General features: G+C 38.9%; 1 protein-coding gene across 10 annotated transcripts in view; it reads left to right on the top strand.

Annotated features, from left to right (window-relative positions):
* TENM3 (teneurin transmembrane protein 3) overlaps positions 1-16,618 on the top strand; it is a 399,330-nt gene that overhangs the window by 312,587 nt on the left and 70,125 nt on the right. For all 10 annotated transcript variants that reach the window (XM_085222460.1, XM_085222461.1, XM_085222459.1 and 7 more), the window contains 6 exons: positions 981-1,195; positions 7,319-7,529; positions 8,371-8,472; positions 8,630-8,824; positions 10,214-10,414; positions 13,339-13,524. In XM_085222460.1, coding sequence (XP_085078586.1) covers positions 981-1,195; positions 7,319-7,529; positions 8,371-8,472; positions 8,630-8,824; positions 10,214-10,414; positions 13,339-13,524 — 1,110 coding nt within the window. The remainder of the gene's footprint in view (positions 1-980; positions 1,196-7,318; positions 7,530-8,370; positions 8,473-8,629; positions 8,825-10,213; positions 10,415-13,338; positions 13,525-16,618) is intronic.

Below are 16,618 nucleotides of genomic sequence, written 5' to 3'. Positions count from 1 at the left end.
GTTCTGCCCCATCCATTCATTTCACAATGCATCACTGTGAGATCACAGAGTTTGGCAGATTGGATGATACTTCTTGCTTTCACTTACCTGCTTGAAAAAAAAAGGTTACTGGAAATATGTAAAGTTTATGACTTGTGTTCTTTTTTTGATAAGCCACAACCTATCAGCTAGTTTTTTAATGTCAGCATTTGAAATTGTGAGTCCTTTACATGTTAAGATATTTTGTGCTTCTTCTGGGCATTTCCAGATTACCATACTGGGTTCTTAAGGCTATTCAGACAAATACATTTTTGTAATATAGAATGCAGTGGAAATAGCAGACTTCGACATGTTATTACAGATTTTATTCAGGAGGCAGCAGGATTGAGAAGGTGATAACAAGCTTGGAGCTGAGACCCAGGTAACCCAGGGGACAAAGGTGCTATGGGGATCAAAGGTGTGAGGATGTAGACACAATGGAACACGAAACATTGCCTTTCTCTTTTAGGAGGAAAAAGAAACAGAACATAGTGAACTAGATCTGTTAGAATTGTATACAAATTCTAATATTTGATGTAGAAAAGACTGTTTCTGTTAGCTGTCTTGACTAGTTCTGCTTATCTGTTATTCTTAAAATCTGTCTACCTCATTTTCCTTTTCCTTATGCTTTTTTAGAATGAGTCTTTATGCTGGAAAACCTTGTGTTTTTGAATACTTTGGTTAAAAAAATATATGTATATGTATGTATGTATTTAATATAGATCCCAAAGCAGTAAGGCTTGTGTTCAGGGAAGTTAAAATGTTTTTACTTCATAGATATTTGTGTTGTCTTTGCTTTGTTAGTTCTGAATCAGTGAATTCCCCGGAAACTTATATTCAGAAAGATTGTCAGGGAGCATTTTATCTGAGTTGCTTCTAAATATTTGACAGTTCATATGAAGGGTGACTGAGAACAAGAAAAGAATACTAATTTTTTCTCTCTTATTATTCTAACCTGTCAGGAAAATTAGGGGGATTTGCACAAGAAAACAACACTATAGATTCTGGAGAGCTCGATATAGGCCGAAGAGCAATACAAGAAGTTCCCCCTGGGATTTTTTGGAGATCACAACTCTTCATTGATCAGCCACAATTTCTAAAATTCAATATATCCCTTCAGAAAGATGCATTGATTGGAGTATATGGCCGAAAAGGCTTACCACCTTCACATACTCAGGTGAGAGCTGCTCGCGTTAGAAGCAGGATAAGTTATTGAAAACTGTGAGTTTAGATATTTTGTATCTTTTCCGTTTTGCTGATTTTTGGTTTTTACATATCAATCTCATGTGATGTACAAAACATTTATAATACTGTAAGTGATGGGATCTGAAATGTGCCATCGGAGAGAAGGGAAGATTCTTCTTTATGAGCTGTCTGAATGCTGTGAGCAATGATGATGCTTTAGATATGGAGTTGTTTCATGCAGAATTTATATGTACTTTTAAAGATATGTTGACATTTTGTTTTAAAACCTCAGTAAACTAATACAGCTTCTTATGGCCATATGTATGGTCATGTGTGCTAGCAGTGGCCACATTCATCCAATTTGCAAGCAAGAAGAAAATAGTATTTTGAAGAAGCTTCAATTTATTCTGCAAGAAAATGCTACAGTATTTATAGCTTGGTGTCTCACTAAATAAAAAAGTATGCAATATGTGTCTATGGTAATACAGTGGATCGGGGTTGTAAAAGTGTCAGTTTTCTTTAGGCATCTGAAGTGTCTTAAAACTTTGTTCTTGTCTGCCCCAGAAGGATTAGTCTGCTCACCCCTCAGGTTTGTGAAGAGACTTTTTACTGCACTTTATTATGCTCATGCCTAGTAACAAAGAAACACTTTTTATCCATAGTTATAGGAGAGTTGTAGCCTAAAAGAATGAGTAGTCCTCTGGATTGGCAGGAGAAAGGGAGAAGCATTGTCTGAAATGGCATTTTAGAATCGATTGTATTCAGATTTTATTTTTAAGATTTAATACCCTCCAAGTTCGGATTTCTTTCAGCTCACTATTAGTCCAAGTGCTAGCTCTGAACCATTGTTCCACTTGAAAAGAGAATTGAGCTCATGCACTTCTACACCATTTATGGAATTATGTAATATCTTACTGATTTTTTTTTCTACCTTCATAAGATTGCCTATAGGCAGAGTTGGAATGAAGCCTGACTGATTATGCCATATACACAGTCACAACATTAAATTCCTAACTATAAGATTTAATTTCTTTATTTGATCCTTGTTTTCAATTCTGATGTTTGTGCTGTTATACTACCGAAATTTGTTCCATTTTTTTTAGGCATAAATTCTAAAAAACATAGACAGCAGAACTATTCCTAATTGTATCATGTTTTTAGCAGGTACTGTCTCATGTAGATGTGAAATTTAGTTGTGAGCTGTGGAAGAAGAATTAGGATCAGCAAAGGAGTTGAATGCAACTAAAATCACAGAATGCTACATTAGACTTTGTTTTTGGTTTAGTTTCCATTAAACAATAAACAATTTATTGAAGGCTGAAAAAGAATTTTATTTAAAAATGATTAAATGGATTTTCTTCAAACCTTCACAGATGAACACTTTCCCCTAGGCTGACAACTAGCATGAGATATTCTAGCTCAAAGAAAATTGATTCAGGAAATTATCAGCCATTGGTCATAAGGGTTTAGAATACAAATGCCATCCTAATGATAATAATAATAGCAGAAGCTAAGGAAATACATGTGTGGCAAGGATGAATAAAATTGAAGAAGCTAATGGGGACTGTGCATTTAGAAAAAAAAGATTATACACTTAGGTATGAGTATCAAAAATCATCTTTACTTGACTCCTTATACTTGCAAAAGATTGAAACTGAGGTGCCCTATAACCAAAAACTTTGGAAAAGGAGATAACCAAATCTATTTCCCATTGAATTCCTAGTATGCAAGTGTTTATCCATGTTCACCTATGGTACAATAGAAAGAATCACACACAAATCCTTCCTTGTACATATTCTGTAGTTTCTGTGAATTTTGGATATGTTGTTCCCAGGATATAGATGAAGTCCTTTATTTGTCTAGTATATAACTAGAGCATTTTTCACAAACTATTTGACTCTTGATATCTTGAAGAATTAGGCATGCTTACTTATCAGTGCCCTGGTGAACTTGTAGGGCTGCTAAAGATTCCCTAGAGTGCAGGCTTTATCAGAATGTTTATATGGCCTGACCCCAGTCATGTCTGGTTAAGGAGCCTGAGATTAACTAGATGGATAAGATGGAGGGGGCAGGGTGAAATGTTTCTCAGCAGTTTAGGCCTTTTTGCAACAAAGCAAAGTCTTAATCACCATCTAATGAAGTGGAATATCGAGAGGGTTAAAAGCTTAAATCTGTTATTTTCTTATTTCCCTATTCCTTACAGCTCGAACTAAAGCACTTCATTCTGAGCTAGACACAGCAGCAGACTACCGGCTAATTCTGGGCTTCACTGCATCCTTCCTTTGGGCGAGGGAGCTTATGCAGTTCCAAAGGTCATAGGAACGTGTTAGAAAAACACAGGAATGTCCATGCTGGGTCTGATCAAAGGCCCATCTAGCCCACACTGGTCATTAGCAGATCTATAGAGCAGATGACAGATTTGTGGTTATTCTTCCTAGAACACAGTCCTGGCCTCCTGCACCTTAAGGCTGAATGACTTCCTGAGTCAGAGGTGCACTCTTTATGTTTTATAACCTTTGAAATATTTTTTTCCTAATCACCTTTGAACCTTTTGAAGCTTTTAGCATGTGTGACATTTGCATCGAGGAGTCAGCTGCTTAACTATACATCTCACATGATACCCTTAGAGACAGCCACCTGGTAGCTTTACTCTGACACCCAGTCAGTAGTGTTCTGGAGGAGATGGTGGAGACTTTCTTCTCAGTGCCACTCAAGATTTGTAAATCTCTAATGTCCTGAAGGAGCTGTAATTTTCTAACCTATTTCATAATTTCTTTGTACAAAAGCTGTTTCAGTCCTCTGATCATCTTTTTTTTTGGGGGGGGGAGATGTTCTCCAGTTTTACTGCAGCCTGTAGAGATGGAAGTATAGCACAGAACATAGCAGCTTTCAAGCTGCCATGGTTCTGTACAGTACCTCATTGATGTCTGCTGCTTGGCTTTTTGTTTGTTTGTTTGTTTTTTTTTTAATATGTTTTTGATGTAGAACTAATGTATCTATAGAACTGTCTACCATAATTCCATGATCTCATTCCAGGATAACATTACTTGGCACAGAGCCCATCACTAGATGTGTAAAGCTAGGGTTGTTCCATGAGGACTTTGTAAAGTAAGATCTCACCCATAGATATATCACGTTATGTTTTCATCTCTTAAATGCTATCTGCCCTTATCTCCTATCACTGAGTGACAAGTGCTAATAGCAAAATTTATGCAAATGTGCAACTGCTGCCTCTTTCTCAAACACCAGTGCTTCATATTTCAGATCTTTTGTTAAATAATTGAGAACCTGTCCTCTGCCAGCATTCGTAAAGCATCTATACCAGCTGTCCCCCTCTTTGCTCATTTTCCTATGATAACTGACATCTATAACCACATGCCTCTGTCTTCCGTAGCTCACTCCTTGAAGCTTAGGTCTTTGTATAAGAACCTGCCTCCACTCCATACGCAAACCTTGCATTTGACATTGGTTGCCTTCTTCCCCGCTGCTGCTTCCTAGACCCTTCACTTAGTTGTGTACCTCTTTGTTGTATCCAGTTAAACCAAACAGTAAAAGGAAACTGGAGTCTTTCTTTCCATAGCTGTACAACCACTGATACAAATTGTCCTATCACTGCAACAGTTGTAATGAAAGAATGGAAGAAATGAGCTTGAGAGAGATCTCAGTAAGTCTTCACACCTCTGTCTTGGATCAGGGTGGGCTAAATCTAAACCATTCATATCAGTTGTTTATTATTTCATCATAACATGGTAACACATTGCAGCAAATGTAAATCTCCTTTCCCGTGATCCAAAATAATAGGGATAGGACATGCAGAAAATGTTGTGAGATACTGTAATCAGGACAGAATTTTTGGTTGTGATTCTGTATTCTCCTTAAGTACCTAAATCAGTCTCAAGCACAGCCTCTGTGTGCGTCACAGGATAGTATGAGATGCATAGTTCTCTTTCTGAGATAAATCAACCAGAAATAATTGACAGTGACTGTCCATTCAAAACCCAATCAGTGTGAACCTGAAAGTCTTTGTGACACTTTCTAAAAATGTCAGTTTCATTGCAGCCAGAGAATCAATATGTTTATTTAAAGAGACTTTAAGAATAATAATAATAATTAAAAAAAAAAAAAAAAGACTTTGGTTTAAAGCAAAAAGTGAATGGAGTACTGGAGCGAATCAGAATTGTCAGACTCAATATAAAGGTAATTAGTCTAGTCTCATTAGTCTCCTTAGAGGAAAATAAAATTAGTATGTTTTTTACTTTTAAAGATAATTGTTTTTCAGTCTTTCTGTTACTCTGTTCTTCATATATATATATGTGTGTGTGTGTGTGTGTGTATATAGGAAACTACCAGTCTTCAAAGGAGTTAAGATCAATTATCGTTTGCTGAGGGATAAACTGAACAGTAAATTCCCCTCTTTACAGCTTCTAAAATATAGCCTGAAACGGTGCTCTGATAATGACATATGCCCTTATTACATTACAGATACAAAATTACTAATTGTACCATACTTACCAGCCATAAGTATACCCTTTGTGGTCAATCAAGTAGTATAATCACTTGCTCCTGTAACAAAAACATAGGTTTATCTGCAATTTTCCTATAAAGAATGAGCTTCTGCAGTATACAAATTATAAGGTCACTCCTAACATCCATAAATGACTTGTTAAAACTGCCTGGGCTTTCTCTTTTTAAAAATATTAGTGAACAGCTTGAGCAAGAATAAGTATTCTTGAGTCTAGTGAGAGGAAAAGACAAAATTGTTTTTCTCTCTCACACATAATAATATAAATATTTAATTCTCTTACAAATGAGAATGTTGACTGGTTTTGAATAATTGGTGCTCTCCCAAAACGATTGCATTCATTTTCATGTGGCGCAGCGCACACAAAGTGACAGCACATTGAGGTACTGGCTCCTGCACATACTAATCACGTTCTGTTCCGCTTGTTCAGATGGAGCTGGAAAAGTGTCTCAGGTGCTGATCATAACATAGTAACTATGCATTTCTTTCACATCCTGAATGATTGGGAGGTTATTCAGATTACCATGGAAGAATATCTTTACAATGCTGGTGAATTTTAACCTGCAAGTCTGCAATTTCGAGACGAAAACATAAGTACTTAAGCTCTGTGCCTATCATGTGCCTATCAAGGCTATGTTTTCTTTTGTCCTGAGAGCAGGTTCTGAAGGTCTTAAGTCAGGATATAAAAGTCCTGGTAACCAGTCACCTAGCTCAGGTGAATCACTGATCATGTATTCTGGCCTTTACTTCGATGGGCCCTGGACATGTAATTCCATTTGAAAGGTTTCAAACACATGGGAAGATTGAAGGTTTATGCGTAACAGTTTCTCTCCTGCCATAAACAGGTATCAAAACAAAACTCTTAGCAGGCACAGCAGGGCCAGCAGACTCTCCACCACAAGCAACAAAGCCCTTTAACTTTCCTCCATGTTTAGTTTTGTTGTCTACACATTGATCTTTCTATGCTAAACGTGCAAAATACATCCTTTAAGTTAGGAGTCTCAGGCAGCGTAAATCATTGCAGAGCAGATGCAACCTCCCAGGTGCTAATAGCACTAGTTAAAGATGCGTGAAATCTTAGGTTAGGAGTTTACTTCTTGTATCAGCTGAGGTACTACATTTTCTGAGCCCCACTGATGGTTGCTAGCAGAACAGTATTCTTACTGCACTGACTTGATATCCTCCATTTTTTGTCAGGTTGTCATTTTCACCAGCTGTAATGTTTAATGTTTTCATTTTCCCCTTCTGGACTTCTACTAGAGGGAATGGAAATAAAGTTCTTTCTCTTCATTCCTCTCATCTGCTCACTGTCTGAAATCAGGAATGAGCAGACGATTTAATCCTTAGCCCAAAAATAAATAGAAAGCTACATAGATGGTTGATTCTGGATACTATTAACCCATGTGCGTGTAATACACTTTGAAAGTTCACTCTCACCTGTTAGTCAGTTGACAGTCATGACCACAGATTTATTTCAGCTGATGTTTTCGCCCATTTGCTGTGAGAGGTAGGCTCATCAGCCTGTCCCCAAAAAGCCATTGCTGTAAGCCTGAGCACCGCTGTATGTCATATACTCCCTTCTGTTCCCTGCAGTACGACTTTGTGGAGCTCCTGGATGGCAGCCGGTTGATCGCACGGGAGCAGCGCACGCTGCTCGAGGCGGAGCGAGCGGGTCGGCAGACGAGGTCTGTCAGCCTTCATGAAGCGGGTTTTATCCAGTATTTGGATTCTGGCATCTGGCACCTGGCCTTTTATAACGATGGGAAAAATGCAGAGCAGGTGTCGTTTAATACTATTATTATAGGTAAGCATTGTCTTCCAAGCTCTTGCCAAAATCTAGGCTCTGGTTGTGTTTTTGTTTTGGGTTTTTTAGGAATCATACAATCATAGAGTGTATTAGATTGGAAGGGACCTAAAGATCATCTAGGTCCAAGCCCCTGCAGTGGACTGTGTGCCCCCCACCAGCTCAGGCTGCCCAAGGCTCATCCAACCTCAGGCACATTTAGGGATGGCGCACCCACAGCTCTGGGCAGCCATGCCCTCACTGCCCTCTGAGTAAAGAATTTCTTCCTCACATCTACTCTAAAATCTCCCCTTTTTTACTTTAAAACCATTCCCTTTTGTTCTCTCACCATTGACCCATGTGAAAAGTTGGTCTCTTTCCTGTTTTTAAGTTCTCTTTGGGTACTGGGAGGCCACAATGAGCCTTCTCCGGGCCAAACAAGCCCAGCAAACCCATAGTCTGGTGACCTTTTTTTCACAGATTTTCCACTCATAGTGTTTCTTTTTCTACTCAGAAAGAAAGTGCAGAAAATATACTGTAATTATTGGTCTAAGGCACAAGGCACATACGTTGTTGCGAAGCTGTGCTGAAAGGAGTGGTCTGTCTTGAAGTGTTTGCTAAGCAGCACGGAGCTGTGTTTTGAGTATAGAGCTCATATTGTTTTACCATTATAATTTGAGCTTTTCTGCTGGAACGTGAAGTCCTGAGATATTACAGGCACAGCTATAGAAAATAACAGCTCTGCACGCTCTTCAAACAAAGCAACCAAAAACACTGCTCAGGGAGCCTGGGTGTGCTGTCAGTCAGTGGCTGCGTGGTGGGTTCTGGGGGCCAGTGAGTGATCCCGCTTCTTTTCCTGCAGAGTCTGTGGTGGAATGCCCCCGGAATTGCCATGGTAACGGAGAGTGTGTTTCAGGATCCTGCCACTGTTTTCCTGGCTTTCTGGGCCCCGACTGCTCGAGAGGTACATCAGCCCCATCCTTACCCTCAAGTCAGCCTAAGCAAGCGTGAAAACATATACATTAAGAAATTGGCATGTGACCGACTTCATAGATGTTCGTGTTTATAAAGCTTTGATGAAAACCTTGATTTGAATTTCTCCATGGTGCTTTATTTCACAGCAGCCTGCCCTGTGCTGTGCAGCGGCAATGGGCAGTACTCCAAAGGACGCTGCCTCTGTTACAGTGGCTGGAAGGGCACCGAGTGCGACGTGCCGGCGACGCAGTGCATCGATCCCCAGTGCGGGGGCCGTGGCATCTGCATCATGGGCTCATGCGCCTGCAACTCTGGGTACAAAGGAGAAAACTGTGAAGAAGGTAAAGGAACAAATATTTATCCCAGCACCTGCTGCTGCTGGTCAGGTTTCCAGCTGGCATGTCTTGTTCTATCAGTGTTGCTTGATCTTGATCATTTGCACTGGTACCAAAGGGGGAAAAAAAAAATCTGCTGTTCATTGCATCATATACACTGGGTTATGCTTGTTGCATAGTGTTTCCTCAAAAATCATTTAATAATACTAAAAATCAAGTTTGGGAAGAGTTAGTACTGCTACAGAATTGTTACACTTCACTTACTCTTAATCCATGTAAAAATTCCCCCCAATACATTATATCTTTTACTTGCCAGTTTTTACTTTCTTTGGCTAAGAAGAAAGCACCCAAAAAATAGTTGTTGCAGTACATGAAGACTGACTGAATTTTCAAAATCTAGAATAAATCATTAATGTATCGCATCTGTTAGCCATCTTTTCCACCAACCACATTGTGGAAAGTGCTGATTCCAATGCATCACAGTGAAAAATGGCACGTCATTTTTGTATTCCAGAGATGTGCATAATAATATTCTTTCTGGTGTGCTGCAAAATGCAGTTCATTTTCTATTCTTTTTTTTTTTTTTTTTTAGGGAGTAAAAAGCGCCGTTTTCTTCCTCAATGAAATTGATTTTATTGATCTCCACGTACAAAGTAATGCAATTAAGTCCCTGGAATTAAATTTTCAGACCATTGACCCTACAAGTGTAACATTTTATTGAGTCAAATTGCTAAATTAAATCTCGTCATCTAAAGAACATTAAAGTGAATTAAGAAGGATAGGGAGTATGGAACTCATTTATTTCTGAAACTAGTTGAGAGTCTTGTACAGCTGTCAGAACTCTATAGCTCTGGATTGGGTCAGCTGATACCAAGCATTGCAAGTAATCCAACAGTTGTCACAGTGTGATTAGGCAAAATAGAGATCAGACCTGGGGCCAATCTTGTTGTACTTCAGAAAAATTAGCAAACTTTAAAGGTTCTCTGTTAACTCAATGGCAGCCTGTAAATGTCTTGAAGACAGTTATATCCACACATAGATTTCACGATACCAGAAAACGGTGTGGAAATGATACATTTTTATGAAGAAAATTGCATGTATCCTAACAGAAATTGGCTAGGACTTGTAGTCAGAAATGAAAGAAAGGGTTCTTTGCCTTGTAGCCAGAAGAGGGGGGCTGGAACCAAGCTACTTTGGTCTGCTGTTCCTTTTCCTCACTCACTGTAATGAAGCGAAGATGAATTTCTCAGCTTCAATCTACTTTAAGAATGCAATGCTGCACATTTCAGAATGTCCTAAAGTGTAGATTAAGCCAAGCAGTGCCACAAGCACCTTGAGGTGATTACTATCATTAGAAACAACATCTTTAAGCTGATCTTTCTCTTTTCCGTGCAGCGGATTGCTTGGACCCAGCATGTTCCAGCCATGGTGTGTGCATCCATGGCGAGTGCCACTGCAACCCGGGCTGGGGGGGCAGCAACTGTGAAATCCTGAAGACGCTGTGCCCTGACCAGTGCTCTGGCCATGGCACCTACCTTCAGGAGAGTGGTACCTGCACATGTGATCCCAATTGGACAGGTCCAGACTGCTCCAATGGTAAGGGTTAAAAGCACTCACGTTTTGTAAAATGATGGTGTCTTGGATAGCACCATTTCAATGGTATTATTGAGTTACCATCTGACCTGCCAGGCTGATGGAAGCCTTTCAGGTGACTGTAGCATGAACTGTGAATTGATTCAAAGGTTCAAAATAGCTAATGAACTTAAAGTATTTGAAAATAATTTATTTTGTTTTCTGTTAGCCATTTTCGCTTGTTAGTTCACGTGCAAGTACAGAATGTTTTTGTACAATATATGTATCTAAGTGTCATCTTACCTAATAAGTCTAGTTAGCAACTATAGCAGTGAAATTGGAGAGAATCTCCCATTTTAAAAATTTCTAGCTAATTGAAGACATTTTTTTTCTTGAAATCTGCATTCAGACATTCCATTTCGAAGGCAATGCAAATGCAAGAATGAATTCTTAACAGCTTTTGAGGAAAGGCACAGACTGCTAGGGCAGAAGGAGTTGGTAGAGGTGAAGAAGTAGAGGAAGCTTCTTGAAGTCTGAAACTGGGCTTATTATAACTATAATCTGAGTTTAGAAACAACAGGAGAAAATGGCTGGTGTTACAGTTAGAGAGCATTATCTAAATATTTATAAAGTATAACAGCAGCCTCTTAACCAATACAAGTTTTTTGAATGTTGCTTGGTAGTCACGTATCAAGAGACTAAATCATTTCTAACTGTGAGACGTATATTTGTCTTAAACAATTCATCTTACTGATTTTGTTAATGAAAACTGAACACATGGGCTAGCTGGGTTTGTGCCAGCTTATGAATAAATATAACATTTTCATGAGAAACTATCTTTTCAAAACAAATGTACTTCCTGGATCTGTGATACTCCATCATGTTTTATGCATATGAAGATGATAGGACAAAGTTCTAAATATTCAAGAAAAAGTGACAGAGAAGAGAAAATATCTTCTGTTAAATTTGTTTAGAAGAAAAAAATCTCTGAACATTTCTTGTACTAAAATTGGCTATTTGTGAGAGACCCTTTGTAGTTCTCAGGCAAAACATAGGTCCTCTATTTCTTGACATAGTGTCCTCTGTGCTATTTCTGATTATTCAGTTATGCACCATCTTCTAGTTGTGTTTCAAGGAATGATTGGTAATTGTAAAACATGCAGTATTTCTGATCTCAGATATTTCAGAAGCGTCAAACTCACAGAAGAGCTTTGTAAGAGGTCTATTTTCTGAAGTTGTGCAAAATGACCTTCATACTGGTACACTAAAAAAGTAAATCTTACCCATAAACATTTTGTTAAGCTGATAGAAGAAAAAAAGGAATGAGTTATTTCCATCAGAGGAGTTTATAGGTTTGAAATCAGCAGAGCTTTCCTCTATCTTCATCAGCAGTTTGTCCGTTAATTAGCCCTTCAATTCCACTTCAATTAAATTAACTCTAATTAATAAGTTCATTACAAAGATTGACGCACCTTGCTCAAAGCTAGTGTGCTAAAAGCTGATAAACACCTCCACTCTAATGAAAAATTGATTAGATTGAAGAGAAATAACCCTTTCTTTTTTGGAGCTGCGTTGATGTTTTGCGACTCTAAAATTAATCAAACCATCTTAGATCTCTTAATCAAATCTTTAATTCAAAGTAGATATAAAATGCTGTATAGGAAAAAAGAGTTGGGGGAGGGGAGAAGCAGGAGGGAGAATTGCAGCTGTCTCTCTCCAGAAATATTCTCATGGAAAATGTCACAGCTCCCTGATACTCTGTTTAATGTTCCACAACATTTGGAGAGAGAGTTATTCTCTGCTGGGGAAGAAAACCACTATTGAATAGAAAACTGGAAACCTTTCATGCACTGAAAGCTGTTGAAAATAATTTCAGTCTTTTATTGCTAAACTGTTTGTTGTCTTTTACAAGAAAACAAAACCTAAATACAGTACACTTATGAAGCAGTGTGTGGTTACAAGCAGCTCAGTGCCAACGAACAGAAGAAGTCCCTCAGGCTGTATTATAGCTTCTCTTTTTATTCTGTTGTCTGCTTAGCAGAAGTAAAGTTTTTTGGAGTCTGACTAAATGAAGTATAACTGTAAGTGCAAAATCCGGCAGTCTAAATTAACATCTTGTATTAGCTGAGACTTAACATGTGTTGTTTGGCCTCTGTCTACCTTTGGCTCTTAACATATTTTTCAATTATTCTATCAGTTGCAAGATCCTGTTAGCATACGTAAATGACAAGTTAAATTGCTGAATGTTGATTTATTTTTTTAACGATCTATTATTTAAACCAGACTGTTCGTAGCTGTCACTGATACAAATTTACTGAAAGTAAAAGAGGATCATCTTTTATATTTAACAGACGTGTCAGTATGTCAGCATAGTACTAATTTGTCTCAGTAAGACTGACTCTTTATAATAAAAAAACGTGTCAGAAATGGCACATTTTTACTTGGAAAGAAAACAGTGAGCAGGATAGGGAGGGGAAACCTTGTTAAAATGATCTTTCATTAATGCTAGATTTTCACTTGCAACATAGAGTGACCTACATGTGTGGTACGTTGAGTCGTTACAAGTATGTTGTGACTTCCAGGAGCTTTAAGTGTCACATAATCTTAGTTATGAAAGGCTACTCTTAAGATGTATGTGATCACAAAGGATGTAATTGAAAATTACTTACAGCTAACAGATGAGCTGTGTACACTTCAGCACCACTAAGTCTACCAGGATAACTAAGTAAGCATTAACATGGAGGTAAAATTCCTTGCCCTGCATTCTGTTGGGTCCTACCTGAAAATACCTTTCACAGTAAATTCCTTTGATTTAATTACCGAAGGTTTTGCCTTTCTTACCCTTCACGTGTTGAATTAAAATGCCGCGCTGCTAATTGATGCGTACCTCTCACTCCCGTGTGCACTCTCTGCCTCTCTTTTCTCCCCTATTCCCCTCTCAAATGTAGAGATCTGCTCTGTGGACTGCGGCACGCACGGCGTGTGCATGGGCGGGACGTGTCGCTGCGAGGACGGCTGGACGGGCACAGCCTGCAACCAGAGGGCCTGCCACCCCCGCTGCGCCGAGCACGGCACCTGCAAGGATGGGAAGTGCGAATGTAGCCAGGGGTGGAACGGAGAGCACTGTACCATTGGTAGGCTGGCTATGCTTTAATGTGTCTTTGGTGCAAAATTCAAAGTGCTGGCGCAGCTGGCTGTGTCTGAATAAGGAGTGTATAACTTTGAAGCTTTTTTCTTCAAACAGAACGTTTGCATGTGTCAGTCTGTGTAAAGGAATTGATATTTTAAGAAAGGAAATTGTTATATAATGGCTCATCAGGTCTTCATAGCTAGTTTGCTGTGAAATGAATTCCCTTTTCAGTCTCTCCCCTTGAGCTGCCTTTTTGCTGGTGGGGAGGTCGCATTTATTTTAAACTGTAAATATAGTCTTTGATTTGCATTTTTCTGTTTTTATGCAATAGCTTAATGACTCTCAAAAATGAAGCTTCCTTTTTTTTTTTTAATTATTATTATTATTATTATTATTTGGAAAAGAAGCTCTAAAAAGTGAGTTTTGGCTACACACAGAATCATCACTGCCACCTTGTAATGTGTGATCTAACTACCCAGAATCACCTTCTTGTCAATGTAATGCTCTACTTTAGAATTATATCAGCACAACAGCAGTTCCATACAGCAGATTTAGTATTCATCCTTATTACAGCTTCTGTGTTTCTGTAATCAAGTTAGTTCTAGTGTGTGAAACCCATTGGAAATTATTATGCCTTTATTAATGGAGCTTTTCTTACTCAGTGTTACAGTGTGTATGTCCCATATTCAGTACATCCTCTCCACTGCCTAGGGCATGATGGTGAACCAGCATGGGAGATTACATTTGTAGATAAGGGAACTAAGGAAACAGAAACAGAGGAAGAATTGCTCAAAATATATCATTTTTAATTAGGTTTTGAATTGTGGTATAGCTGGAAAATCCCCCCTCTACACTAGGCTTCCTTTGTGCAAGGTGCAGCAGGACTGTAACGCAAAAGGAGGGGCCTATCTCATCTCTGCGTAACCACACATAAGAACAACTGTGTGACAACAGGTAGGAAGCAGACAAAGAGCTTGGCAATGGTCTAATTTTAAGAGCACGCTCATTTATCCATAGGAGTGTGATGAGCCTTGTACTAAGTTCAGCTAAGGCTGTCTCAGGAGTAACACGGTGGCTCTGCAGTATTTAGGGGCGCATCTCTGACCTGTGTGAGGCACTGAGGATAAGTTCTTAGAGGTGAGTTGAAATGACAGTGAAAAGGTGGCCACAGGTCAGGCAAAGGCAAGCGTTAATGCTGAATGATGTGGAAATCAGAAGATAATCTAAATAGTCCAAGAAGTCCAAAAGGAAAAACAGTTTCATGTTTAAAGAGATGGAGAAGTTAGTCAGAAGAGATGATGTGTGTAGCAGGATAGAGCAGTAAATCTAATAGCAGTAGAGATAATGGATGTAAATACATCATTGTTTGGTTTTGCCACAAGCTGAAAAGAGGTTGGAGAAATTCAACTTCTGTGCATGTTTTGGAAGAAGTGTCACACAGAGTGTGTGGGCTCAGCTAAGTCATCAACGGTGCATGAGTATCAAGAGGAAAGGCTCGAGCTGCATTCCCTGCAAGTTATGGCCCTGCCAGGGAGGCAGGATGGCGGTGCTGCGCGTGGTGGTCACAGGAAACAGTGACATTAGCCTCGAGGACAGGGAAACAGGGAAATGTTTGCTGGTATCCACATCATTGCGTCACAAAGCCGAGGTAGGATTTCATTTTGTGGAAGGGAGTCAGGTGTGAAGTAGTAAGATTGATTTGTGAGCTCTTTATTAAAAAAAAAATCAGAATTGATTTTTTTTGTTTGTTTACTAATGAGGTTGCCCAGACATAGGAGGGAGGGGGAACCAAGATCCGTCTGTGCAGGACCCTGGGGAGAATTGATGTGGTTAACATTTTTAAGGAGCTTCCAGAAAACATGCTGACAAAGTGAGTAGAGAGGTGAGGAGAGAACTTTTTAAACAATAAAATAAAGTAAATCTTTAGAAGGAGAATAAAGCCTTTCCCTTGACCGCTTTGACTTGCCAACGAGCAATTACTCAGCAGATTGCTCTGCTGTTGGTCTCGCTGACCTTGGCAGCATTTCAAGGGTTGCAGTTATACACGGATGAACTGCTCTTGAACAATTTTTCCAACATATTAGGCACAAACTAGTTTTTCCTCAGTGCTGGCCAAGCAGGTCTCTCTTCCCACCTGTTTATTCTTCAAATGTGTGTTTACTTTGTGGCTGCTGCTGTAAAGATAGTTTGATTTGTTTATATTGCCCTTACAGCCTCAAAGACAAGTAATGAGGTACAAGCTCTAGCCTGCTGTTAACATTTATTTTTCCTAGAGCTGTTTTCTTCAGGACCACCAGTATTATAGAGAAACCAGGTCATTTTATTGTTCATTTCCAAGAGCTGTTCCAACTTAGTAGAGTAAAAAGCAATGCTTCCTCAGCTTGGTAAATGGAGAGTCAATTTGCTTTTCTCTCATCTACCCTAGAGTACATACTAACTCCTTCTGAGCAATAAATTTCAAAATGTAAAGGACATCAGAACGTATTTCCATGCATACCAGGTTTTTAATGTCACCCTGTGATGTAACCCAAGCTTTTTTTGCTATTTACAGCTCTAAACTTGGTAGCGGAATGTTTACCTAACTTGTATGTGTGCAGGAGAGACTCCCACTCTGCTTTCAAATGCCCCAAATGATAACAACTGCATCTTTCTCATTTCTGAGTCATACACCATTTGAACCTACAGTAGCGTGAAGCATTTTAGAAATACGGATTTCTTTCTTCCATGCAGCTGTTAGCTGGCAGTCACATGAAATGCAATGGCCTGCATTTACAACTTCTTGGGGAAATGAATATTCCTAAGAAGTTATAAATTTTAAGGCCAGTGCGCTTTATTCAGTCTTTGGAAAGCCCGCCATATCTCTAGCTGATTGCAGAGAATGGGGTACACGCATAAGCATTAATTACAAAGATGCATACTGGAATGTGCACTGAATCATATTAGTTCCTAATTCATATTTGTTGAAGAGAATATGTCTTGGGTTTTTTGTTTGTTTGTTTTGGTTTTGGTTTGGTTTTTTTTTTTTGCTTTGTTTGTTTTGGTTTTTTTGAAGCATGAATGCCATTTAAAATGTTTTGAAACTCACAGTTTTTATAGAT

This window comes from Meleagris gallopavo, chromosome 4 (genome assembly GCF_905368555.1).
Source record: "Meleagris gallopavo chromosome 4, MGAL_WU_HG_1.1, whole genome shotgun sequence".
NCBI classification, from domain to species: Eukaryota; Metazoa; Chordata; class Aves; order Galliformes; family Phasianidae; genus Meleagris; species Meleagris gallopavo.
Note: the sequence above shows the minus strand (reverse complement) of the source record. Positions and strands in the feature narration are given on the sequence as shown.